This window comes from Aplysia californica, unplaced genomic scaffold, assembly GCF_000002075.1.
Source record: "Aplysia californica isolate F4 #8 unplaced genomic scaffold, AplCal3.0 scaffold00004, whole genome shotgun sequence".
NCBI classification, from domain to species: Eukaryota; Metazoa; Mollusca; class Gastropoda; order Aplysiida; family Aplysiidae; genus Aplysia; species Aplysia californica.
Window position 1 is genome coordinate 2,537,439 of NW_004797274.1, and position 27,500 is coordinate 2,564,938.

General features: G+C 38.4%; 1 protein-coding gene across 3 annotated transcripts in view; it reads left to right on the forward strand.

Annotated features, from left to right (window-relative positions):
* The window catches only part of LOC101852367, a 23,604-nt gene extending 1,485 nt beyond the window's left edge, over positions 1-22,119 (forward strand). The window contains exons 2-7 of one of the 3 annotated variants that reach the window (XM_005089245.3): positions 7,821-7,877; positions 8,938-9,035; positions 12,535-12,809; positions 14,840-14,972; positions 15,450-15,695; positions 17,569-22,119. In XM_005089245.3, the coding sequence (XP_005089302.1) occupies positions 7,849-7,877; positions 8,938-9,035; positions 12,535-12,809; positions 14,840-14,972; positions 15,450-15,695; positions 17,569-18,272 (1,485 nt within the window). In that variant the 5' untranslated portion in view covers positions 7,821-7,848 and the 3' untranslated portion in view covers positions 18,273-22,119. Of the gene's footprint in view, positions 1-7,820; positions 7,913-8,937; positions 9,036-12,534; positions 12,810-14,839; positions 14,973-15,449; positions 15,696-17,568 lie in introns of those variants that run through there. The other 2 variants (XM_013079856.2, XM_005089246.3) reach the window with 2 other exon arrangements.
* The last annotated feature ends 5,381 nt before the right edge of the window (positions 22,120-27,500 follow it).

The following is a 27,500-nucleotide window of genomic DNA, read 5'->3' on the forward strand; positions in this document are numbered from 1 at the left end:
ATGAGTGCGTAGTTAGGCTAGGCGTGCGTAGTAATCACGGGCCGAGACGGATGGTCCGGTAAAGTACAATCCAGCCCCTATTTTGTTTTGTTTTGATTTGATGAGATGCTGAATTTTGAAACCTAATCATGATCACTCTCATACTCTCATGTAGCCTTGGCCTTGGTCCATATATTGATGGCCGGCTCTATTTCTCCGAACGCTTGGGAAAATAAACTTGAACTCTAGATCATAAAGATGGGGCTAACGAGAGCACACTACACTGGCTTCTGATTGGCTAAAATATTCAATGAAACAACGTCATGAGGACGATAGCCTACACCGGCTTCTGATCGGCTTAAATGTATGGTAGCGTCAATTGCCACCGAGTGAAGCGGTGGCAATTGACAATAATTGACAGCAACGTCAATTGCCACCGAGTGAAGCGGTGTCAAGTCTGAAAACAACACTATCTTTAGCTTTCTATTCATAATGTGTGTCTAATCAAATGGGTCAATTTATTCTCTACTAGGGATCTAATTTCATTGGACAAGCATCTAGAATCTAGTCTAGAGCTACAGTACCAACTTGGCGTGTTTTCAATGAGACGTAGGCCTAGATCTAGGGTAGCCTTAGCCTACACTTCGGTGTAGAACCAACACAGGCTATTCTAGAAGTAGAAGGTCACAAACGCACACAAATCAAGCAGAAATTCATTTTATATCAGGGAACATAAATCCGGGGGACGGGGGTCAGGAAAAGACACAAACACACTCACACACACACACACACACACAGAGGGACAGAGAGGCGAACGCACAACACCGAGCATTCGAGCGTCGAGCACAATAGGCTAGATTTACTCACCAACGCAAAAGAGCTCCAATTTACTCGTTGGCAATTGACGCTGCTGTCCATTTTTGTCAATTGCCACTGCGTCACTCGGTGGCAATTGACACTACCAAAATGTATAACTAGATCTAGATCTAGAGTCATTTAGACTGTAGTATATCTATTGTACAATGACTTGATTACGAGGCACTAGAACAAATGTCCTATAGTGCCTATAGTTGACACAGTGGGTAGAAACTAGTGAACTACTGCAGTTTTTATCTGTACTGATCTTTGCCTGACGGCCCCAGCTCTAGAATAGAGATCACCAGCAGACACTCGCTCGCTCAATACTCAATGGTTACCTAGATTTCCAACTTCATTCCACTAGGCCTAAGGTCATAGGGACCTAGTAATTATATTACCAAATATATTCTCTCTATATATACAGCCAATCAGAAGCCGGTGTAGTGTGCTCTCATTATCTCCATGTGTGGGTGTGGGGTTGGGGGGGAGAGCATGAAGGGATTTCATTATTTAGGGGTTTACATTTTAAAGGATTTTAGTTTTTGCTTCAGGTGTGACTAAATGCAAAATAGGTAAACTGCCAAGGTCGAGCTCTTGTTTTCTGGCAGTACCTTTTGAAGGCATATTCAAATGAAGTATAGTCCGGGAACGTTGCCACAACAACTATAGTATCTGAATATTCAGACATTTAAAAATGACGCCTAAATCTCACTAATAACCGAAAAATCTCGAGAACGGAAACCGTTCAGAGAAATAGAGATCAAGTTAAATTTTCCCGAGCGTTCTGAGAAATAGTCACTTTGTATATTATGTTTTGGACTAGAATGCCAGTTGTGTCCATTATTTTTTTGTGGAACTAGATTTAGGAAGTAGAACTAAAGTCGATGTGCCAGACCGCGGCAGTATATAATGAGGTCGAGTGGCTGTGACTCTTGTGCGTGAAGAAAACATGAATAGAGGCGTGTGTGGTCACATGACGGGCTCATTTTTCTCACTTTGGTGTTATTGCAGTGATCTCCCTTGATTTGTATGCCGGGAGCAGATCGAATCGCAATGCCTCTCGATTGCCCGCAGTGCGACAAATCCGTGACTGCGTCGTCTTATTTTTTTACGGTGCGCGACAATTATGCCCTCACCGCGTCATTTTGCCTGCCCAGTGTGCGGCATTCCATGCTATGGTTCTTTGATAATACAGAGGGAAACTTGCATTACTTGCTTACACTTTATTTGTTTTTCATTGTTTTCATTCCATTTGTTCATGCATTCAGAATGACCACTCATTTTGAAAATATAATGAAAGCATTTATTGTTCAAAAGACAAATACAAATTATAAAGATGAGGCAGTAAAAGGTCACTCTCTCTCTTTCTCACTCTCTCTTTCTCTCCTTTTCTCTCTCTCTCTCTCTCTCTCTCTCTTACACACACGCAGACACACACATTTACAAACGCATGCACACATTCACAAATGAATACAGCAACACCAATAAAAAAACTCATAACAAATGGTGACTGGTTTTCTATAAAACATCAATGTTAGGCATATTATTTCTGTCTGTCTGTTTGTCTGTCTGTCTGTCTGTCTGTCTGTCTGTCTGTCTGTCTGTCTGTCTGTCTGTCTCTCTCTCTCTCTCTCTCTCTCTCTCTCTCTCTCTCCCTCTCTCCCCCTCTCTCTCCCTCTCTCCCCCTCTCTCTCTCTCTCTCCCTCTCTCTCTTTCTCTGTCTCTCTCTCTCAAACACACACACATGCACATGTACACCCCCACACTCACACAAACATTACACACACACACACACTCAAATGAATACAGCAACATCAGCAAACTGACTGAAACAGTGTTGTGCACTTCTCTCCCCCTCTCTCTTTCTTTCTCACTCTCTTGACCCCTAAACCCAGCGCGGCAGCGCCGTGCTACTGCTGCGCTGTGCTGCGGTAAAAAGTATTTGTCATAGCGCCCTTACCGCAGCATTTTCTCTCAATACTTGAAAAATGCACGAATCGCAACACGTCATGTTGCAAAATCATTTTTAGCCATTTATCCACCAAATAAGTAACAATAAACATCATTAAGTAAACACTCTTCGAATATGTGATAAAAAGTGCGAACACGCCTGAAAACTCATAAAAGGAAGTCAAAATTGGTACGACGACAAAATTTCAACTTCCTGGTTCGAAATTGCCACGTGTTCGCAATGGATCCGGAAAGAAAGAAACGTAACAGGGTAAGGGACATCACTGCAGTTTTAAATTTACAAAAACAAAAGTGAAAAATTGCCGAAACTAGACCAACTGCCGCGCTGGGGTCACCGCCGTAGTCGGGCACATCGACTCTTAGCCTAGAGCTAAATTTTAAATAAGCCTACAGGGTGACCCAAAAAAAATTAACTATTTTTGTAAATATTTTCCTCCACATTGAAGTTCTGTGTTTCAAATTTGTACACAACATTTTGGAGTCTGTAAAAAAAAAAAAAATTGTTTAAATGTGTCAGGGATGGAAAGATTAGATTTTAAAAAGAAAAAGAGAGAAGGGTGTTCCCTTGTGCCCCTCCTTTTAGGCAATGAAAGACTGATCTTCATGCAGAGGGTTGTTCTGGTCTTGTCAACACTGTCTGCCAAATAGTGATTTCGTCTTTCCCTGCTTGCACCTCAGTGTCGGCTTTCTAAACACAAGTTAGTGATTGTCGTTGCCTCCGATGCTCAGTGTTCCTTTACATGGTCCCTTGGTGCATCAACCATGAATCTTTCAGAAAAAAAATATATTGCAGAGTCAATGAGAACAAAAAGTTGTACACTCAGTGCACATTGCTCATTTTACATTGTTGAGGGTCTTGTATCCAGAGCTGTTAAAGTACTTTTGGGGGCTCTCGTGGCCTAGAGGTTAAGGTGTTGACCTCTCATTCAAAGGTCCCGGGTTCGAATCCGGGTAGCGACCGAAAAATTTTCTTCTCTAAAATTGTCTCCTTTCACCTCCTTTCCAGCTCTCTAGCAATATTCTGTTGTCTGCTTTCAATTCCACTTTCTGCCCCCACCCCCTCACCTCCTTTGCCCCCTCCTCTGGGCTCCTGACTCTTTCTGCAGCCTTTCTACTGCTACTCCTTGGCTCCTCCTTACTGCTGTCTTTCTGCCACACCCCTGATCTTCTGGTAGGAAAGATCTACACCTAGCCTTCACGGACAAGGGCGAAAAATCTCGGAAGGCCCGTGTGCAAGTTGCGCACGTTAAAGATCCCTTGGTGATCTAAAATCGATAAGAGTAGGCTTTGGCCGCCACCCGGGCAAAATTCCAAATGTCCTACCAACTGAAAATATTAGGTGTGTCCCGCGCGCTCATATGACCTATGCAGTTGTGAGCGCCGTAAAACTCTTTACAAAAACAAAAAAAAACCAAAAAAGTACTTTTGAAAAGGTTCTTAAGTACAAATTTAAGTACAATCTAAAATATGTACTTAAGTGTACTGTAAAAGTACTTTCCTGTAAAATGTACTTGAGTACTGTTACTTTTTTAAAAAGTACTTAAGAGTACATTTTGAGTACTTTCTGCTAATATGCTAAAACACTTCAGTGCTAATGCAAAACATCATATATAATAACATATCCAGTATATTTGACAAATTAGGCCATTTATTGCAAAAAAAATGTAAACAGTATACAAAGCATTTGAATACGCACTGAACGTAGGTGGAAATGGTCCGTGAAATTGAAAAAATCCCCAAACAAACAGACGCAACTAGTGAGTAAGTGATATTATGAATTGAACTTGTTTGTGCAAGACAATATGATCAAATGTAAGTCAGTTCAAAAAGTTGGAAAGCTCTACAGAAAAAGTATCCAAATTCTAAAATGTAGCGACAAAGTTGCTCTTAAGAAAACATAACATTGATGAAAATGGCCAGCAAAGAAATGGAAAATGGCATTGAATTCTTCATTAACAAATCCTCAAGGAATCAATGTAGCCTTAAGCAAAAACCACCCCCAAAAAAAGTTAAAAAGAAATTTAGGTAGCCTAAAAAATTGAGAACTCAGTCTCAGTTTCAATTGATAATAGTGGTAAGACAGATTTTGGTCACACTATTTAGTCCACGGTGCCCACGGTAAACAAAAATTAATGTAGTTTCCTAGAGTCTTGTAAGTGTAGTGTAACCAAAGATTCTCTACTACAATAGTCTCCGCTTAACACTTTGCCATCACAAGGCTCCTATTGTAAAAACCCCTGCCATCAAAGGCAAAGGCATTTTGGGGAAAATCCAAAGAAACTGGGTAGTAAACAACGCTGATCGGCGAGATGTGACGGCAAAGTAGTGTTAAGATCCCAGTGCTCAGGAGCAAGGGAAATACGGGATCTTAGCTGATGAAGCCAAGGAAGAATCTACAGTGACCCATGAACTGACGTGACCCTTGGGTGGGTTTATGACGTATGGCGAGCAAAGAGTGGTCAACCTTGATGACCAATCACCGTGGCATGAGGCATGCCATTCACTCATTAGCTTATCGTGAATCCTGAGATCTTTGTCTACGTTTATCCAGTTGCCCCTCCCCTTTACCTGTCTAAAAAATTTAGCCTTTCATCTCTGATTGAGCCCCCCCCCCCCCCCCTTTGTCGCTACGCACCATTACGGTGTGACCACACCAATTAAACTTCAGGCTGTCTCGCAAATTTGGGATTAGAGAAAAACTGCCTTCAATTTTCAGGGAAGAGTTCACTCTTCGGTGTGATCCTGCCTGGAGCCCTACCCACTCAGGGAGTGATGTACGTTTAGGTGGCGAGCTCAGATGCGAGTGCGATGTTTGGGGAAAAGAAACGCATCAGTCAGTTCACACGACAAACATTGTACCGTTTCATGGAGTTTTACAACGCTTGTGAGATCACATTCACGAGAGTGGCTGATCTTTAACGCGGCAGGCTGTTCTTTGATCTCAACTTTTAACTCTTGGTTGATCGGCTGTGCCCGCCTGGGTGTTTATTCCGTAAATTATTATCAGAAATGCCGGCACTTACTCTTTCATTAAGCTTCAAAAGTTCTCAAAATGTACTTTAAAAATACTCAAAAATACTTTTATAAAAAGTATCGGAGTAGAGAAAAAGTACTGGTTCTCAAAAATGTACCATAGTGCAGTAAAAGTACCGACAATTGTAACGCAAGTACAAGTACCGGAGTACTTGTACTCCGTTACAACCAGCTCTGCTTGTATCAATAGCAACTCCAATGCACACTCTGTCAAATTGACATCTGCTTTACTTTATCAAATTTGATTCGTATGTCCGTCAGAGCCTACTCAATTCAAAACCCACGGCTAACAAAAGATCTGACTCTGCAATGTGTTATAATAGCCTTCTGGCTGGCTGTTTTCATCAGTATCAGATGGATGATCTAGAAATAAACCAATTTGATTGGATTTTTATCATATTGTGCCAAAATGGTAGATTCTTCTCCATGAAGGAAAATCTAGCTAGCTGCCCCTGACTGCATCTATCAAAAGAAGATATATATACGAACCGGGCATTACTTCAACCATTGTTTTGAACCACTCCCATTTGCTGGTCTTGAAATTGACGACGCTGGTGGTCTTGTCAGGGGCGAAGTGTCTAATTGAATAATCACAGATTAATTATAGGAATTGGTAACATTTATTCTAAGCCACTCTCATAATCAGTAACAAGACCTGGTTTAAAGCTGTCAATCAAATTGGTTGAGGTCAAAAAGTAAGGGGGAGAATTTAATAGCTCAGAAGTTATTAGACTGTGCTATCAGTACTCAGGGGAAGGCATGATTATGACATCTTCTTCTTCTGGCCAAGAAAGCCAAATTTGATACCAAATTGATAAATTGGCTTTGTCATTTCTGCTTCTATTTAAAACTATATTAGTGTTATGTTAGCCTTTGATCTGTTTGAACACATTCAACTATTTGTTAAATTTACTTTTGAAAAATCTTAAAGACCATTATTTATGGCCATCGCAGATACAAAATTGTATGTGTGTTTTGCCCAAAGTATGAATAGCTTAAGTATTAAAAGATTTTCTCGATGTTAGTGTACATGACAGTACAGAAGACCTAATAACTAATACGTGTATGTTTGGAATTTGTCTTCCTTCATAACTCAGTGATGCTGTCTCAAAATAGAAGTGTTGTTAATTATAAATGCCTACTGTGGGAAAGCTTTTCACATGTTATTGCAGAGGAGTTCCTCACTTCTCAATTTGTGCAAGTAGTGCACAGTTTTTTTTAGATAATATCTCTATATACGGCATTTGATTTAAACAAGAAGCTTTAATTTTTCAGTGAGCAAAGTTGTCAGCGAAGGAAAGAGGTAGACCAGTTCCTATTTTCGCCTTCCTTCCGCTGTTAGTTATGTTGGCTGCTTTGTCCTAATAATCCTTGTGATTTTTTTTTGTCCTTCATTATTTTGTTTTGCAATTACCTCTTGGATCTATCAGTATTATTTTGAATAATTATTTTTACTATGCATGTGACACAGGCGTCCGAAACTGGACAGAAAGAGTGGGGGAAACAGAGTGGGCCCATATCTATCCAGTTCTTCATCTCACTGAGTCAGCCTTTGCTTCCGGTTCTTATAGTGAAGTTCTCTGTCTCTGTAACTCAAGTTTAATTGACAATGGTGTTCTGCCTTATGACTGCCAGATCTTGTTGCAGATGACTAGTAGAGTTTGCATCATGGTTTCTCCCCTTGCTTGGACTTGCGCTTTTGAGATTGTGTTTATAATATGATGTCCTAGCAAGTCTTTCTCAAAATGTCTGGTTCATCTATGCACTTTACATCGATAAAGAATAAGGCTAGTCATGGCTCCAACAGTTCACATGTCTTTATTGGCCAATGGTCGTGAAAGCAGGCTACTGAGTTATCGAATTCTTGTGCGAGTCTCCACAATTTTTTTAAAAGATTGCCTGGAAAAATGGTGAGGGAAACAGTTGTCTTAAAGGCCATGTTAGATGTTCTTCTAGCTCTAGGACTTTTTCTTTCCAAGATTCCTCCTCAGCGCACGAAGACTGGCAATGACCCACAACAGCCCTGCGTCCTGCATGTGAGATGGCTTTGTCTTTTAAACTGTAAAAAAAAGTGGGTATATTGAGTAAGGTAACAAAATTTCTCGAATAGTGCCTTCTTATTCACTTATGAAAATTGCTCTTTTTTGGTGTCTGATGGTTCAACTTTTTTCTGTATGATGAGATTTATTCTTTGTGAAAACGTTTAGAGTGTCAACATCAAACATCAAAAGGTAATTATGTCTATGGATGGAACATCAGGTGAAGGAACATCAGGAAAGCTATCATCAAACTGCTGTTTTGTAATTCATATCGATTATGATTGGTGTTTTATTAAATGGAAAAAAAAAACTTTTAAAAAAGGCCTAACATTCATCCGTGAAATGTCGGGACAGGGGGCAAGGACACGTGAGGCTGATTCTGTGTTCACTTTGCATATAATGTCAGCTTTTGTCAGTAATGAGCAGTTTGTAATTTGTTAAGAACGCTTGGGTGCTTATGGCCAAGCTACAAACGCGGTAAGAGAAAAGGCTTCCCTTCGTGCCTTGAGTCCTGCATGCTGCTTGCACTAACCAGCAGGGTAGGCTAGAGCCTGACAGACACGGTGTATTGGAACTTTGAATGCATAGAGGCTGAATTGTATCTCTTTAAAAAATAACAGAATACTGATGCTAGTGTAGAGATGAGTGCTGAAATATAATGTTGTCATGTTGTTTTACAGTGCAACAATTGAGTGCTTTTGAATTCAGACTGGTGTATTGCATTACCTATTGGTATTAAATCAGAAGGTAATGATGTGAGTTTCAGTGAAATTTGAGCTGCATTCATAATGTACACCGTCATGTGAAAGACCTGCCTTTAGTTTTGACAGATAGTAAGATAGATCATCCCTATCAGAGCAGTTTTGCAATACCAAGGGATTTATTTCTTCTTTTCCAAATGTTTAAGAAAGTTATGTCAGCTATTGAATTAACATTATGTGCAATTTTTGTTCTTTTACATGGATTCTGATCTCATCAAGTAATAGATAGGGATCAGAAGATTAAATTTTGCCTGTCTGTTTGCTTGCTGTTGACGCAAAGTCTTGTGCTGTTTTAGGATGGGTTCGAGATGGGGCGGAGTAAAAGTGCCAGCTGTGTCACTGATTCTATCCATCTTTTGCGTGATGGGAGCTGCCAGGCAATTGCACATAACTAGTAAGTATCTACGTAGTGCAAGTGTATACCACTTGAGCATTTAGCCAGGGCTAGGATAGGTGTTTTTTTCTTTTTTTTTTTTTTTGTCTCATCAAGTCTCCGTCTAAGGTTGTAGCAGCTTGAACGCTGAATGCTGTCTTTATGTGCTCTTGGCCTGAATCACTGTGTTGGCATTATGTATAATTATAGTCACCAAAAGACGATGCTTATCAAGTGAAGTTACATATATAACTTCCATTTCCTGTTGTTCTGAGGCTAAATGGGGAGGGGGGGGCAGTGGCCACGGTTCTTACCTGGTCCTCCTCCTTTCCTATGTTTTGTCTATCTGTATGTTTTCTTGCCCTTTCTCAGTGCACCACAAAAACAGCTGTGTTGATGTACTGTAAAAAGACTACTGTGTTTATGTGCTGGACCAAGTCTGCTGTCTTGTTTGAATGTACCGTATACAAAAAATGATGTGGTGATGTGCAGTAGAAAAGACACTGTTGATGTGTTGTACAAAGACTGGTTTGCTGTCTTATTGTGTTAGAGATATACTGTACAAAGATTGCTGTATTGTGTTAATGTGTTGTATTAAGACTGCTGTTTTAGTACAGCTGGAGCAAGCAAGGAAAACGCACATATTGCTGGTATTTTTAAGGGAACTATCATGACTAGACATGGGGTAGGGGCCTGGGATAGTTGTTATACAAGAGGAACTCTCTGTTTGACAGATATTAGTGATGACCAAGATGTTTTGGCCAGGGTTGGGTTGATTTAAATCAGTTGATTTTTTAAATTTAAATCAACTTGATTTTTAAAATAAAAATCAGTGATTTAAATCACTTTTTTTAAAATTTATTTTTATTCAGTTTTTACATATTTTAACATTCAGAATTCCTTTCCTTGGTTTCATAAAACAGATATAAGGTTAAGTAGATTGATATAAGGTTAAGTAGATTAATATAATCATGTTGACAAGTCTGCTTTCCCTCCTTTCACTGTAAAATAAATACAGTATTCAATTTACTTTTTTCCCCATAATTGAAATCAGAGCTGGGTTGATTTAAATCAGTTGATTTTTTATTTTTATTTTAATCAACTTGATTTTTGAAATAAAAATCAGTGATTTACATCACTTTTTAAAAAATGTATTCAGTTTTTACATATTTGAACATTCAGAATTTCTTTCCTTGGTTTTGTTAAACAGATATAAGGTTACCGTTTAGCAGACTAATATAATCATGCTTAAAAGTCTGCTTCCCCCCCTGTCACTGTAAAATAATACAGTATTCAATTGACTTTTTTTTCATAATTGAAATCAGGGTTGGGTTGATTTAAATCAGGTCGATTTAAATCAGTTGATTTTAAAAAATTTAAATCAACTTGATTTTAAAAATAAAACTCAGTGATTTAAATCACTTTAAAAAATGTATTCTGTTTCTACATCTTTAAACATTCAGAATTCCTTTCCTTGGTTTTATAAAACAGTATATAAGGTTTAGTAGACTAATATAATCATGCTTAAAAGTCTGCTTTCCCCCCTGTTTCTGTAAAATAATACAGTATTCAATTTACTTTTTTTTTCATTATTGAAATTAACATTTTCTTTTTCTTTTTAGACAAACACAATCGCGCGCACACACACACACACTGTAATAAAATGCAAGTTTATCTATGCATAATTACCCCTCCCCCCCCCCCCCCCCTTCCTTTTATATATATATATATATATTTTTTGTCTGGTCATAATTCACTGATATATATATATATATATATATATATATATATATATATATATATATATATATATATATATATATATATATATATATATATATATATATATATATATATATATATATATAAATTAATCATTTGTTAAAATAAAGACAATGCATTTTGCATTAAAAAAACATACTTTTAGCAACCAAAAATCCCAAACTGTGTCGACATTTTTTTAAAAATCCAAAAAATCCAAAAAATCAGATTAAAATTTTAAAAATCTTGATTTAAATTTAAAAAATCAGCAACCCTGGTTTTGGCCATTTAAGCTCAGGGGCCTTAATTCTTATTAGTCTTCAGTATCCATACATACTCGTGTGGTATAGTAGGAAGTGAAAGTGTTAAACAAAAGAAACTAGAGAAAAAGTGTTCATTCATTCCTAAATGTCAAAACCCATGTGAAGATTTGCTGCTAACATGTTCACCCTCTGCCCAATGTACGTATGTTTTGCCCATAATAGAGTATGGTTTCCTTTGCATGAATGGTGCATGACTGTTAGTGTGCTTGTCTCCAGCCTACTGGGTCCACCAAATTCCAAATTGCTCAGTGGGTGTGTTGAGGGTGTGACTCAAGTAGATCCTGCCTCTTTTGTTTCTCTCCGTTATTTCTGATTGTCCTTCTTGCTTTTTCCCTGCACTTAATAATAATAATAATAATAATAGATAATAGATAGCATTTGTATAGCGCATATCCCCGCTCAGCAGCAGGCTCTATGCGCTTTACACTATATTATTACCCCAGCAGACCATAGAACACTCCGAAACATTCTCAGCTTCCCGGGAAGCATACAGTGCAAGCAGCCGATTAAGCGCTCAAACACTAACAAACTGACAAGATCTTTCGCTGTCTATAGCCGGGTACCCATTCCCACCTGGGTGAAGTGAGGAAAATTCGTGTAAAGTGCCTTTCCCAAGGACACAACGTCGGGCCCTTGACGGGATTCGAACCCACGACCTTACGGTTGCGAGTCCGAGAGCCTAACCACTAGGCCACCGACGCCACTGTTAATAATAATAGCCATTGTTATGTTGATGTGCTTCTCTGTACTCAAAACAAACTTGCCCTTCTCACAAAATATGCGAGAATTCCCACCTCGTGGTGTTTTTTTAAGACATTCAGAAGAGGGGGGGGGGGGGTGCACTTGGATTTATCTCATACAGCCTGGTAGCCTTGTCCAGGCAAAGTAGAAAAAGCCGAAATAATATGAGTTGTGTTGATTTGGAGGAAAAATGTTTTTCTTAACAACAGAGGCTTATGCTGAACATTGTAGAGACCCACTGCACATGGGCAGAAGATGCCACCCTGTATTTTGTGAAATAGCATGGGGAAGCATTTGTATCGTACTCATTTGTATTCATGTGATGTTTACTTTGGTATGTTTTCTCTGTCTTCCCTCTGACCTTCACTATTCAAATTGTCTCCAACGGGCTAAGCGCTCTTATTGTGAAGTTACCTGTTTGGTCGATCAGGGCATAAAACTCGGACTAAAGAACAGAAAGCCGGTATGCTTTTTCTCTTGTTCTATCGAAGTTTGAGTGCAGTTCTATTTCATGACTTTTTTCTCTGTATATAGAGAAGTGTGCCACAGTGGTTCCACTTTTTTCCTGTGCTACTGTTTGTCTTTCACTTTTCCTTGCGCTGAGCTATGTCATTTTATTTTTGTCCTGCAATGAGTCTCTGTAACTAAGTTCAGACAACAAATGACAAAATAAGCTAAAAAGTCAATGCTTGCAGGGTCACTGGGCAACAGCGACTGGTGTCTGAACAATGCCAAGAAAGTGCTGTGGATCTCTGAGAATACAAGTGCCATCATCACAGGCAAGAGCAGCAGCTCCAACCGTCGGAGAGCCAAGGACTGCCAGTTTGTCTTTGGTCTGGCCTCTAGGAAAGAAAATGCGAGGCTTGTGCTGTATTTCAACTTTCTTTTCATCCATGACTGCGGTGTGAAGCTGCAGATCAACGAGTCGCAGACAGGGGACTTCACCACCTCCAAGACAAATCACGAGATTGTGAGTGTTCAGACTTCCTACATAAAGTTTTTAATTGAATGATTTATGTTGTGTGCTTATCTGTATACTATGTATATATGTGTGAGACATTGGGGTGAAATCAAGTGCTCATTAACATAAAGCAATTGAAGAAATCAGCATTTCTCTTCTGGTTTGGCAATTTTTATCAGACTTGTTTTTTGGCTCAACACCTTATATGTCCAAAACACATTCCTGTGTGGGTTTTACTGAAAATCGTTGACTGCAGGCTCAAAAGATGTAAATTTGCAGTTTCCCAGATCTCCTAAGCTTTGGAAGTCACCTAGCTTTGGTGGCCATTTTCTCGCAAATTGTACCTTTGAAACCAGGGGACCCTATCTCCCTCAGTTGTAAATATCTTGAATTCTATTCAAGATTGATGGGTATTTTTTTCATAGAAAGCCCAATGCCTGTGTTGGCATGAAACACACCTCGTGTTGTCACATGCCCATGTGCAGGGCCCATGTGAACAACTTTCATAGCTACGTTAGACCATGACCAACCGAAGGTCAAGGACAGATGCATACTCACATTCTTTGTGTCAATAGGCCTTTACACAGTACATATGTCAATTGATTTGACTAATAAACATAGGCAGACAATACATTGGGCAACGTTTCTCTCTGCCCACAATTGACGCATGCACATCCTCATGTCTCTGTTTTCTGGGATGAAGTTTAGCATGAACATTTCCTCATAGTTTGCTGTCTCACAATTCTTTCATCTACTGTTCCAGGGCAGGCCACCATTACAAAATAAGCAGAATCGTTACGATTTTTATTCAATTTTCTTAAAATACGATCTTAGTACCCCAGATTGTGGGTGGTTGGCAGATGCTCTGGAGGGGTTGGCTTCTTCATTCCTATCAAACGTCTATCGTCTTTACCTCCCCTCCTTCTTTTCTGTGTTTGTTACTCTCTTGTATCACCTCTAATCTTCGGCACTTATATATGACCTTATTGTGTTGCAAGTGCCATACCACACTTACTAAAACTAAACATACCCCTGATTCCGATTTTAAAAAGAAATTTAGTTACCCCAACCCTCTGCCAACATTTCTGGTGTATAGGGGAAGAAAAATAGAAAAACTACCAGACCCGGACAGTCTACGGCACTGTGTCACGTGTAGCTGTTTAACTTTAACAGTATTAACACCGTTTTCCTGCGGAGTCCTTGTAGTTTCTCAGTGACACTTTACCCTTAGCAAAAAAATTACGCTTTAGAAGTGCTAAAGCCAGGAGTAAGGCAAACATTAGATTGACAAGGTGTCAGAAAACTCTGGCCCTTTGTATCATCACCCCCTTGTATACGCTGCATTCTTACTATACTAGACTACAATCCCTGTCCTTGACATCCCATTGAAGTTGATTTTTCATGGCCATATCTGGATCGATAACAACGTAACAACATTATGGCCATATTACACATTTTTAAATCAGTTTACTAATTTTCTGTCTGTTGATTACGAAAACATGCTGGTATGTGGGCAACCCTGCTGTTCATATCACATACTACTGCCATAAGATCCCTTCATGTTGGATTTTTCTTTTCTTTTTTTTTTCTTTTTTTTTCAGCTTTTAAAGTCCCTTGTGTTTGTGTAGTCTTTATATCTTTTCTTAGATATTTGAGCTTCTTTGAAAAGGCGTTTTTTCATTCTTTAAGATGAAGATTGATGTGCTGATTTTGCTACAAACATGTTTACCCTCTATATTACACAGTAGTATATTTGAAAGAGTTCCCTTATCCTGAGGTATTAGAAAGGAGAAAAATATATAGGGAAGATTTTTATAGACTCTTCAAAAAGAGTTGTCTATAGCGTCTTTAGATTTAAATAGTAATGATGTTTCTACTCCGGATATAATTTCCGAGGACTGAATTTGCAGATTCCGCTCTCATTCATCCTAAAAACTAGAAATCAAGTTTTCCTTTCATAGAGGCAGCAAGCTGCTTGCTGTGGTATTAGATTCTATTGTTTCATTTATTTGTTTTTTTGTTTTTTGTTTTGCTTCCAGTACATGTCCCAGTGCAACACAATGAGCCCCAAGTTTCTGTATGCGAGACCCAAGCACTACGTTTTGGTGCGGCTAACCAGGGCGGACGTCTATCGGGAGAACTACAACTTCCATCTCAATGTCTCAATGGCAGGTGGGGTTTTGATGCATGTCTCTGTTTGGAGGGATTGAATGTATTCTATATTGTTGAAAAAAGTTATCTGCGGATTGAATTGGTAGTTGGCAGTGGTTTGTTGTTGTTTACTCCTTTTTTCCTATCAGGCATCTGTCATCCTTATTTCTCCTCCTTTTTTGTGTTTGTTACTCTCTTGTAACACTTCAAATCTTAGGCACTTATATGACCTAATTATGTTACAAGTGCGATAAAAAGCTTACTAAAACAATCTATTGGTTAGGCTACTTGACTCGTAGTCGTGAGATTAAGGGTTCTCAGGTTTGAGGCTCAGCTAATTTAGATGTTGTTAACTTGGGAAATGCACTTTACTTGAATTTTCTCATTTGTCTTGGTCCTGTTGGTAAATTGACGTTAAATTTGGAGGTTTTGCCATTTGAATAAACTTACAGTGTTGCAAAGGGCGTTAAACCTATACAATTTCAATTTTTCCCTCAGAATCGCTTCCTTCCACTGGGCCAGCCCTACACGTGGTCGTCATTGTAGGTTTTGTCCTGGCCGTGGTGGTGCTGACTGCCACCTGTCTGCTGTTCAAGTACATGATGCGACTGAGCTACCGGTGGCGAGAGCAGCGCTCGGAGGAGGCCATGACACGTGCCATCAGTCTGTACAACTCCCAGGAGCACACTGCCGATCGGGAGCCTGACCTGGTCTATGTTGAGCCGGGCAACCGGGAGTCTCAGGGTGAGGACTAAAGTATTGACCATGAATAATGACTGGAAATAAGAGGAACTTTGTTGGCCTTCTGTTTGAAGAAACTAACCGAGTACTTTTACAAGCTTCTTGCTGCTCAAGATACAGCGGAGTCTGCTTAAAGGGAACACTTTTAATCAGTGTGTAAACCGAAAGAAACTAAATCTCCATTTATTATTTATTGTTGCTTCATTTGCAACTCCTCAAGAAACACAAATCATTAAGTCTTACTCGCTTCAGGAAAGCGAAGCTGAAGAAAGAGACATGAGAACACATAGGTGTCAATTGCAGGCCAGAGAGAGGTGTTGCCAGTGTATTCATAGCGTCCTGTTTGCCTATGTTTAATAATAGGCTTACACACACTACACAGTGATACTAGGTTATCGAGTGTTCATCTATTGGGTGATCTTCAGTGGGTCATGACTGATTGTCTTCACTTCAAAGCTAGGTCACATACACATGAGCACTTGTACGGCAGATGTGTTTCATGACGTCAGCTTATTTGCTCGTTTATGACATTACAAATGAGCAGCGACTGTGTAGATAAGCAGTGGTTTATGAACCTCTGCGATTTACTGGTAAACCTCTGTCTACTAGCAGCCGGATACAGCAAGTGTATCATTCATTCATGGACATTAGCTCATTTATTCTTAAATTTTAAAAAAATTGGTCTACCCCCGGGGCAATGCCACGACTGTAGTATCTTTAGGCCATTCTCAAAGGGGGGGACATTTCTCGTTCAAGCACAGTAGAATTGTAAATAGGCTGATTCATCATGTCACGCTCATAACTGTGCCTGATCTGCAACAGGGAACTGCTGCTTTTTCTTTCCTAATCCTCACTTTTGTCATTTTCCTCTACTTCTTTTGTATGTTTGTCATACTCTTGTGACCCGCTCTTTCCGGGGTGCCTTGATAGTCGAAGCAGACCTTGTGCTGTTGAGGCTAGAAAGGTGAGCAGAGTAAGTCTGATTCCCTGTAAGGACTTCTCTGTTGACACCCACCCCTTGGCGCTCATATGACCTTATGTAGTTGCGAGCGTCGTAAAACCCTCTACTAAAAAAATTAAAAAATTGGTCAGAGCAGGAAGTTTTTCCAGCTGTCCTTGAAGATGAAGAAAAGAAGACATTGAGGTGACATTGTTCTAAACGGTAGAAAATCCGGTAGTCCCATGGAATATGGTTTAAGCAATTTTCACTGTATTATGACACCAGGACAAATGCACACACTACATATATGTACACAGATCACACAGCCTTACATATATGTACACAGTACACACATATAGAAGCTCAACACACTTGCTCACACACCCAAGGTGAGGATAAAGATGAGTTTATTGATCCAAACATGAAACTTATAGTAGACAATATGTGTCATGACATGGTGGAATCAGGCGCTCGTCAATTTTTGGGCATATTGAAGTATTTGTATCATCTAATAGCCTGTTCTTTTGTCTTGCTTTTGATGAAAAAAAAAATATTCATCTATCTTGAATAGAAGTCAAGATATTTGGTATTGAAGGTGGTGGGGTCGCTTGGTTTCAGACGTAAAAGTAACGAGAAAATGGCCGCCAAAGTATGCCGACTGTTTACACTTTTGTGTCTTTAATCAACTTTTCAGAGTAAAATCCACATAGAAATATGTTTTTAAGTGGACCTAAAAGGTGTTGAATCGTTTTTTAAAAATCGGACAAAATTCCCAAACCGGTAGGACAATGCCGGTTTCTTTTGTTGATTTATTTAGGCGAGCTCCTGATCTCAGCACGATGCCTCACATATAGCGGTTGATAAATTACTTACATTTTTTGTTGTTGTTGTCTTGATGTCATTTAAGAATTAAAAAGATATTTTTGTCTCTTTCAGATGATCACCATCACTCCCCGAGGAATCATCACACAACTGGTCCTGAGATAGCATTTGTTCACTCTGATGGTCGCATTGAGCGGTTTAGAACCACAGACAGGGTACCTTCAAGCCACTCTGTGGCATCTGTCAGTCGGAACTCCCCGAGATCAAACAGGGTCCCCAGAAAGAACGCGAGTAGTAAATTCACAAGAGGAGGAGGCAGTAGCATGTCTCCAGTCATGTCAAAACCTTCCCCCAAAGTGTCTCGTGAGTCGTCATCGCAGTTGTCACAGGAACCAGCTGCGATTCCGTTGCTGCAGGCGAACACAGCTCCCACGAGGAGAAGCACAGGGGATGTCTCTGAGATTGGACTTGATGGAGGTTGTGACATGCCACCATCATATGAAGAAGCTCTTGACATGCCAGGTCCTAGTCAGCTGGATGCAGCTTTAGGGGAGGAGGAGGAGGACGAAGGGGACAGCTTGTTTCAGCTAGAGGCTGGAGCAGATGAGAACTCCGTCCTGGGGTGTTTGAGAATTGATTATGTGAATATTGGCACAGAGCCAGGCGGTGAGAGAGAGCATGTGGCGCAGGACCCTGACGGAGAGTGTGCCAGAGGAGGTCATGACCCCACAGCTACTAGCTCCCTGTCAGAGCCTGACACTAGCGACAGTGGTCAAGCTCTGGTCTCATTGCCCTCTTCAAGATTAAAGGATTCCTGAAGATATTTTTTTTGTATTGCCATGTTAGGACTTTATAAAATCAAATCAAAAGAAAATGGGGCGGGAGGAGATAAATGTTTTTTGTTTTTTGGGTTTTTTTTGACAAATGTGCCAGAAATGCTTGCAGTCTGGTAAAATGTTAAAGGGCATTTCCATATAAGTGTCTTTTTGAATTTATTGTTTCTGCTCAAAATTTTTGCGGAACTGATTTATATTAACTTTTTTTTCCATCCCAGACCCAGAAGAGATAGGATGACTACAGAACAGTGTTGGGGTGGGCTTTTTTCCACAGAGTAGATCATAAAACCAGATGAATTTGTAAGCTATTTTCACACCCATGAGCTCATTTTTTAAAAATCTTTAGTATCAATGAATTCAAATCATGACCCTCACATATGATTATCCTAGTCCGGTGGCATTAAAGAGATGCACACACTGGCACAAATGTCAAACATTGTATGCCCGAGTACACTGTGCTGAGTGAGCTGCACCAACTCGTCCATTGTGCATTTGTTCTGACAAGGTAAAGGTAGGCTTGTTCACTTCAAGGAATTGTGTATTGTGCAGCTAAGATGTCCAAGTCAAGTCGCCCGTGCTCGCCAGAGCTCTGTCTTTCATGTAATCACAAAAGACTTGGTGTCTTTGAGCCGACATCTGCTTTCCTTTTTTCCTGATGGAGTCACATGGTGTGCGACTTTCTCCTGCCATTTGTGAATTGTGTTCTGCATATGAGTGTGATTATGCACATATGTCGATTTTCATTTCTAAGGTAATTATGTTTTGTATGTTTGATTGACACAGTATCCTGTGTGCTCCTTGAAGTGAGAATGGTGTTGTGACTGGGCTGGATGTAGATTGATATAAACATTTTCAATGACGTGTGGGGGGTTTTTTTCTATTGTTTTTGAAGACAGTACAGATTTTTTTCTTCCATAATGGAAATGAATATTTATGTGTACTGTATATATATTTACAGGTCTCTTCTTTTGAGGGAAACTGGTGTGTTTGAAATGACCAATGCAATCATTTTATGGTATTATTACGTTTTGACCCATTTTTTATTATTATTACACTTCGTTGTTCTTTGTACTTTACAAAAAAGAAAAAAAAAAAACCTAGAGAAATACTTATCTGTACCAGTAGCCTTGCTGTATATTTAGGGTCTTCACCTACATATAAAAAAAACTATAAGTTTGGTACCTTCTCTGGAAAGTGAATTTCAAGTTTCTATTTTTTTTCTGGGATGTATCAGTATCAGGGTAGAAGCAACTTGCCTTTTAATTATTTAATTGTATCCTATCATTAAAGATTTACGATCATTTGCCGTCACATTTTTTTTTTTGTGAAGGTCAGGAAGTATTATTATCATTAAGTGGCTGTAGGTGGTGTGGTGGTCTGTAATGTTTGTTTGCCTGATAAATATGAAAGTATACTTTGACCGTTGCCATTTATATGAAGGGGTATGATAACTGGCGGTTTGCAAAATAGTCTTTGAAAGAATCCTATGAACTATTTCATGTATGCATGTCTTTTTGGTTGGCATATTTCATCTCTCGTTTTTGGACTAAAAGAACTTGGGAGTTTCTTTTCATAAGTTCTCTGAGTACAACACATTGAGAAGAGTGCCCATTTCCCCAAGGGACATATAGCTCTTCGTACAAATTGAACAGACTCTCATGCTGTCCTGTCTCCCATCTTGTTATCCTGAGTCTGCTTGCATTGTAAAATTAGGTTTATTTATTGTAGTTCTTGTCTCATGACTCATGTTTGATATGGGGAAGGTTACAGAAAGCAATTGTAACAATTTTCTCACTTTGCACGTCCCAAGGAAAGCTCCTTTCCATCACACTGGCTTTGTGGAATTCAAGAAAGCTTTGCTATTTCATTTGAAGGTTGAGATTCTTCGTTATGTTCTTATTAATCTAATGTGCCATCTATGTTTACTGATGCTCTGTCTCGTCTTCATGTGTGTTGAAGAGCCAGTTCCCTGATAAACTCATGGCTGATTCCTGCTCAAGAATTTCTTTCTTGCTCTTCAGATTTATAGTTTGATTAACTTTCTCTCTAATCTAAAAATGCATAATTTTCTTGGCTGGCTTGATATGAATGAATGTTAGAAATGTTTGAAGTACAATAAGTCCGTCACAGTAAAACTTGTAATCACTTCATAACTTTTGGAGAACTTACCACAAAGCAGCCAATAGTCTTGGTGCATTTCAGTTGAATATCTAGTCGGAGACAAAGCCATTCATATTATATTGATGGCTGTCTGTTCTTTCCTTTTTAGCCCTACTTCTGATATGGTGTCAATTTTTTGGCCCACAGATTATAACAGGTTGTTGTTTTTTTCGTTATAGCAATCAATATTGATATGTACGCTATGTATATTTACAAATCTCTTCTTTTGAGGGAAACTGTTTTATTTTCACAAATTGATTTTTTGGCCCAGCATTTTGAACCTCCAGAAATATTGTTGTTATGTGTAAATTCTGTTGTGAAAAATTTTTGATAACTAAATTGTATATTGATCTTCTGCTAGAAAATGAAAGTGTACTTTCTGTTTGGCCAGTGAATGCATATTATGAACATTGTAGTCTTGTCAGTTGACTTCCATTGGAGTGCACTCAGTGTGAAGAATGGCTCATCTGCTGTTGCTACCATCGGGATTTCACCCCACAGCTCACAGGAATTTGTTTGGAGCGTTTGAATTAGACAGTGATTATGATTTTATTGGAATATTCCATGACAATGATAGGTCGAGAAGTGATGAAAAGGATTGGGATGAACAGTAACCAGTGCGTTGGTACAGATTTCGGTCTTGATTTGGGACTGGTGGAAAATTAAGTCAGCTTTATATTCATGATCAAGAGACAGATAGGGATGAACTGTACTCAGATAAAATGTTTCGTTGAAAGCTGTTCCAATGTTTTGTCAAAGCCCATGAATTTTTTTCTTTACTTTGATTTGATTGCTTTTTTTCCCCCCTGATATTTTAGTTATTCGTTATAAAAAATATGGCCTCAAATTAATTTCAAAACATTCTATAAAAACATTGACAAAAGACACCAAATGATATATTTCCCTACACTGAAAAGGCAAAAATTTGCTTTTTGTTGGTTATTCTTATAAATCAAACATATGTTGCCCTTATTTCCTCTTCTTTTTGTGTTTGTTATTCTAATCTTTGGCACTTATATGACCTAACTGTGTTGCAAGTGCCGTAAAACGCTTATATTAAAACAAAATAAACAAAAGACCTTTTGGAAGCTCAAATATGGAATTATACATCGTATACAAATTGTCTCATAATGTCTCATAAACACCTGAGCATTTTGAGAAGATGCTTCAACAGTAATATGTTTAATAGCTACACACTCTTGACAGATCAATGTTTACTCTTCATACTTTTGGTCATCTGTTCATGTGATAGTAAGGGTATGTTGTACAAATTATAATATGAAAAAGTAATGGGCTTGAAGAAACTCAGTTCTTTCAACAAATAGTAATGAGACTCAGATCTGCGCGTTTCATTTTGCATCAAAGGCTAATGAAACTGGTGTGTACACATGTCATTTTGCTGTAGAGGCTTACAAGACTTAGATCTGCATCCTTCATTTTATGACTGAAGTAATTTCCTGGCCTCATTGTGTAGATGAGGGGGATCATAGATTGTCAAATGGTGATGTTGTGTTTAAGTAAGCCAACCATTTCTTGAGTCAACAACTACACGGTTTTCTCCAGCGTTTAAAATGTCTTTATAGCCTGAAAACTGTTTTCATCAGTGTTTTATTTTCATGAATCTCTCATGTTCCTTTTTTTTCTTGTACTGAATGCAAAAAAAAAAAAACTTAAAATTTTAAACGTACTTTGATATGCTTCTTTTTGGTTCCTCAATATCTACATGTAAGTCTCATCTTACAAAATATTTTTAAAAATTGGATGTTCAAAGCAAGATCCAGATCCATTAGCTCAAGTGGTGGTCAGTTGGTACTCTGCAACGTGGTTGACTTGTTTTTGAATCCCCTTGTCTGCTCCTAAATTGTTCGTAGAATTTTGTAGGTCTCTTTCAAAATGCATTTTGTCCGAGATGGTTATGATAGTGTTGTAGTATAATAAATATCATGAATTACAATAAACTTAAACCTTATGTGTGTTTTTAATCTACTGTGTCTCAGATCAGTAAAGCTCCCTTGCCTGATGCATTATAACCAAATGAATTTTCAGTTTATAGTACCAAAAAGTTGACATATTGTGTATGTAATGCAAGCCATGCGGATTGATATAAAATTGTTTACGCATTTATTTGTATGGACAGGGTGTGTATTATTTTTTTACTTACCCTTTCTTTTGTCTTTTCAAACTTAATACGTCATAATTTCTTAGTTTCTTGTATAATATTTTCATGAATGCGCAACATCACAATTTAAATGAACATTTATTGCTCTGTTGATCTCCATAATACCTTTTTCACATATTCTCTTCTCTTTAGGTGCTACTTTTTTCCCACTTGTATCTTTTTAAAACTAATTTTATATCTTTATGTTCTTAATCCATTCGTGAACCATGGAGAATTTTTGTGTAAGCAACCATTTTTGTCTCTCCTGCATCCATCTCATTTTGTTTATACTGTACATGAAATGGAACCAGAATTTTCTTTCCTCAAATACATGAAATGGAACCTGAATTTTCTTTTCTTGTAGATTTTTTAAAGATATCGCACCTATGTCTGTCCTGTATGGTTTTTGTTTTATTACTAGTGTCTGATGTCACTTAATGTTTTTGAACCTCCGTGTTTTGTATCTTATCAGTTTTCATTTTGTTTCTGTTGTGGTCATGATGAAACAGGTGTAGTCTTGAGGAGCACAAGTAGTGGTAGTTTGTCAGTTGTTACTGTTGTTGGTGTTATTATCGTTGATCTTTCTGTGGATGAAGTGATTTCCTGTCTCCTGTCGTGTTATATTAGTGTTGAATGTTGTTAGCCCCATTACTTTCAAAATTGTCAAACTGTGGTTGTGCTTTAGGGGTTCTATAATACAAATACCAAAATGTTCTAGAAGGCTTGTAAACGACGAGCCCTCGCCTTCATCATGATTTGAAATCTAGATCTGTCTGGGAGGGATACTTAAAAAATAATTTAAATACTTTTTCCACTTGTCGTCACATATTCCCCCACCCACCTTCCCCATTCACTTTTATCATTTTTTATTTGTTCTGTCAGCACTGTTATGTCAAGTTCTCCATAGAACCTGCAACATTTTAATTAGAAAATTTGTTCCTGAAATGCAAACAGACCTTGGTGTGATGTTGAAGCCTGATCTAGAGTATTCCCTCTTTGAGAACTCTTTGTGTACTTGTGATAGTTTTCACCTTTTGCGAATGTTACATTGCTTTCTGTGTGCATTAGTGTATGATTATCCCTTATGAAATATAATATAATATATTATCTATGAGTGTGTGCACCTCAAACCAACCATTTTCTATTTCTTCAGATTGGTTAAAAAGGGAATATATGCATTATATATATATATATATATATATATATATATATATATATATATATATATATATATATATATATATATATATATATATATATATATATATATACTGGTGCATGTAAATGTATCTCGTTTTCTAAATATTCTAATACTCAAAAATTATTCCATTCATTTATTACCAAGCAAATTGTGTCTTTAGACCATACACATTATGACAATACATGTATATTATCCTTCTCGAATTTGTGATGCAGCCATGGTAAAGCTCTTTCCCCTAATGGGTTGTGCTCTGTACATTTGTTCTGACCGGTTTCTTCTTCTTCGTGGACCCGATGCTTTAACTCTCTGCCCTTCAAAGATGCCAGATCTTGCTATGTCAAGCACTACCAGATGATCAGATACTGGCTTGATGAGATGCCAGCTGGAATATTGACAACAGAAGACATGCTCTTTAGGAGCATTAGGAAAAAGCCACTGGGAACTCAAGTAACATTTTCATACTGTACTTGTTGGTCAGTTAGTCGTTTTAAAGCTGGGATTTTTGTGCTAACTGAAAGGCAAGTTTAAATGCAGGCCTACTTGGACTTTGTATAATCTACTTCAGTGAAAATACAATGCCAAAAATGTATTTCAACTTTAGTACATGTATATTTTGTAACAAAAAGATCAGAACAAAATTATGTAAACCAATTATTTCAGTCGTGGCATTAGAGGACAACTTGTCAGGCTACCTGCATTGCGATCTTGAGAGAAACTTGCAGCACCTTGGGGAGTGATCCTGTAAAATCTTACTTACCTCCTACTACTGATACCAGTGATAGATGTGCATTAACGTGAAAAAGATACTAGATAGGCCTCCAAAGAACCTTTTTGTCTCTAGGCCTAGATACTTATAACATTAGCCTTACCGTACTTGATCAGACGAGGAAAGTACCTACCTGATACTGATACAAGTATGCATGGGTCAATAAACCACTCCTCTTTTTTGGCCCTCCCTGTCCCAAGTATTTCTGATTGAGTCTTTTCAAATTAGGAACTTTTTCTTTTTTATAACTAGATATTATTTTGTAAAACACTTTTTGGGTTCCCATCCTACACAGTATTGGCTGGTGTATTATTTTTCATTTTTTAAATTATGGTAGCCCTACACTACAAAGCCTTGAGTGGGTGGCAGAGCCGTGAAAATTGTTTTGCTTTGAAGAGATGTGAACAGAAGAACAATGTGAGCTCTTCATCATTGAACTCTCCTTTCATTGTTTAACTAAGTTTACTAAGCTGTGGAACTGAGTGTTCATTCATGCATATGATCTTGTGGAGCAGGCCATAGAAGTGGGGAGGGAGGCTAAAATCCAGAACTACATGTCCTTTTGAGCTCAGTTTAAAGGTGATTATGAAAACTTATTGACTTTTCAGCGTTATTCGTTTATGTCAAATTGAGCCCAATTTTTTAGTTATTGTTAAGGTGGCTATATATTTCCATATTGTGTGTGTGAGAGAGAGAGAGAGTGTGTGTACACGTGTGTGTGTGTGTTTTGGTGAGAGATAGAGTGTATACGTATATGTGTGCCTATGCGTGTGTGTGGGTATGTGTGCGTGTGTTTAGCATAAAAACTGGTGGATATTCTGATTCAGTTTTCCAACACTTCTCAGAGCATGAACTGGTTCACCACATATATACTCCTCTATGGGCACTTGTTATGTAAACTGTTAATGGAATATTTTGTTTCTTGTTGGTATTGATCTAAAAACCACAACATGTATACACTATCATGTCGCAATCTTTCTGAGTGAAAAGTTTTAATTCGCACTGCCAAAACCGTTGTTATTGTTGTAATTAGAACATTTGATTTTACACACCATGTCACAAATTTCATGGCCTCAATACCCAGTGCACACTGCCGATCAATTCAGTTGAAATGAATCAGGGCCACCCAGATTTTCTTCGGGCAAAAACTACTATACCCCCCGCGGCAGTGCCACTGACTGAAGTGTCTTTAGGCCATTCCTAAAGGGGGGACATATCTCGTTCAAGCATAGTAGAATTGTAAATGGGCTGACTCATGTCACGCTCATAACTGTGCCTGATCTACAACAGGGAACTGCTGCTTTTTCTTTCCTGGTCCTTTCTATTGTCATTTTCCTCTACCTCTTTTGTATGTTTGTCACTCCCTTGTGACCTACTATTTTGGGGTGCCTTGATAGTCGAAGCAGACCTTGTGCTGTTGAAGCTAGAGAGGTGAGCTGTCTAAGTCTGATTCCCTGTAAAGACTTCTCTGTTGACACCCACCCCTTGGCGCTCATATGACCTTATGCAGTTGCAAGCGCCGTAAAACCCTCTACTATAAAAAAATATATATATAAAAATACTATACTATGCTAAAATGGCAGCTTTTACACCTCCACGAAGGAAAATCCTGCCCGGCCCCGACCGTATGAAATTAATCAAAGTATGTAACTAATGGGCAATGTACTCTGGGTATCGTGCACATGATTCACATTCGTCTCCTTTGCCGACCACACAATGGAATGGTAATGCTTCTGCTCTGGCCATGGTCCATGTACCGTACACCATAATGTTCTTTCTTGTTTCGTATTTTCAAAGTTTTAAATTTACTAATAAAGAAATGTTTTAGAATTCATGTCTGTGTTCTGACTTCTATTTCATTTGATGATTGTTTTCTTTGCTCCATTTTTTTCCGCATGGTGCTGTTGGTGGCTGGAAGTCCTGTACCATTCATGTTTATAATGGAGTGAAATGCCGGCACCTGGTCAAATGTACTAAGTCCAGAAAACCAAATTTTCGTGGGGAGAAAAAAGTGTTTCATTCTTTGAACAATTTTACCACCAACGTCGAGTGTCTTTTTTTTTCTTTTTTTGAACGTTTCAAATTTAAATTTTGACTAAATGTCTCTGTGGGTGGTTGGCGGGTGCTCTGGTGTGGTTTCCTCCTTCTTTTCTATCAAACATCTATCGTCCTTATCTCCCCTTCTTTTTTATGTTTGTTACTCTCTTGTAACACCTCTATTCTTCTGGCACTCAAATGACCTTATGCAGTTGCGAGCGCCAAAAAACCTCTACTAAAACTAAACTAAAATGTCTCTTGAACACATGCAACTTATACTACAGATTTAGTTTAGAAACTGCAGCATTTTAAAATATGACTAAAACTTTTGGCTTAGAACAGCTGAATAGCTAGCTGACAATATATATATATATATATGCTACTTTGATATCCCTTGATTTTTTGTTCTCCAAAACTTCAGCTGTGCCTCCACTAACATGTGGGTATTTGATAAGATGGACTTCCTATTCCTACTGTAGTCAGATACCCTAGTCCATAAGTGGGCAGTTACCACTGTTTCTATTTTACAGTCTTATCGAATCTGTTCTCTCTATGTCTTACTTTTTACAAACGCTAGATGCCTTTTTAATAGTGGTGTAGTCTAGTGTTGTGATGTTGTGTAGATCACTCTTGATTGAATTCCCCTAAAGGCATTCTTGAATCTGATTGTCAAATGAATGGAGCTATCTTCTCCCGATGTCATGATTCTATGAAAGGTGAGCAATTAAGACACGTCCATTCCTTCTGGACAATCTTGCTGGGTTGAAACACGCATTGAACCCACTTATACCCCACTATCATAACAATCTGTTTAAAGTGCGAGGGTTTTCTCTCTGACTCTACTTTACCAGTTGTCCCACCTGGACAATGACAGGCCACATTTTCTTC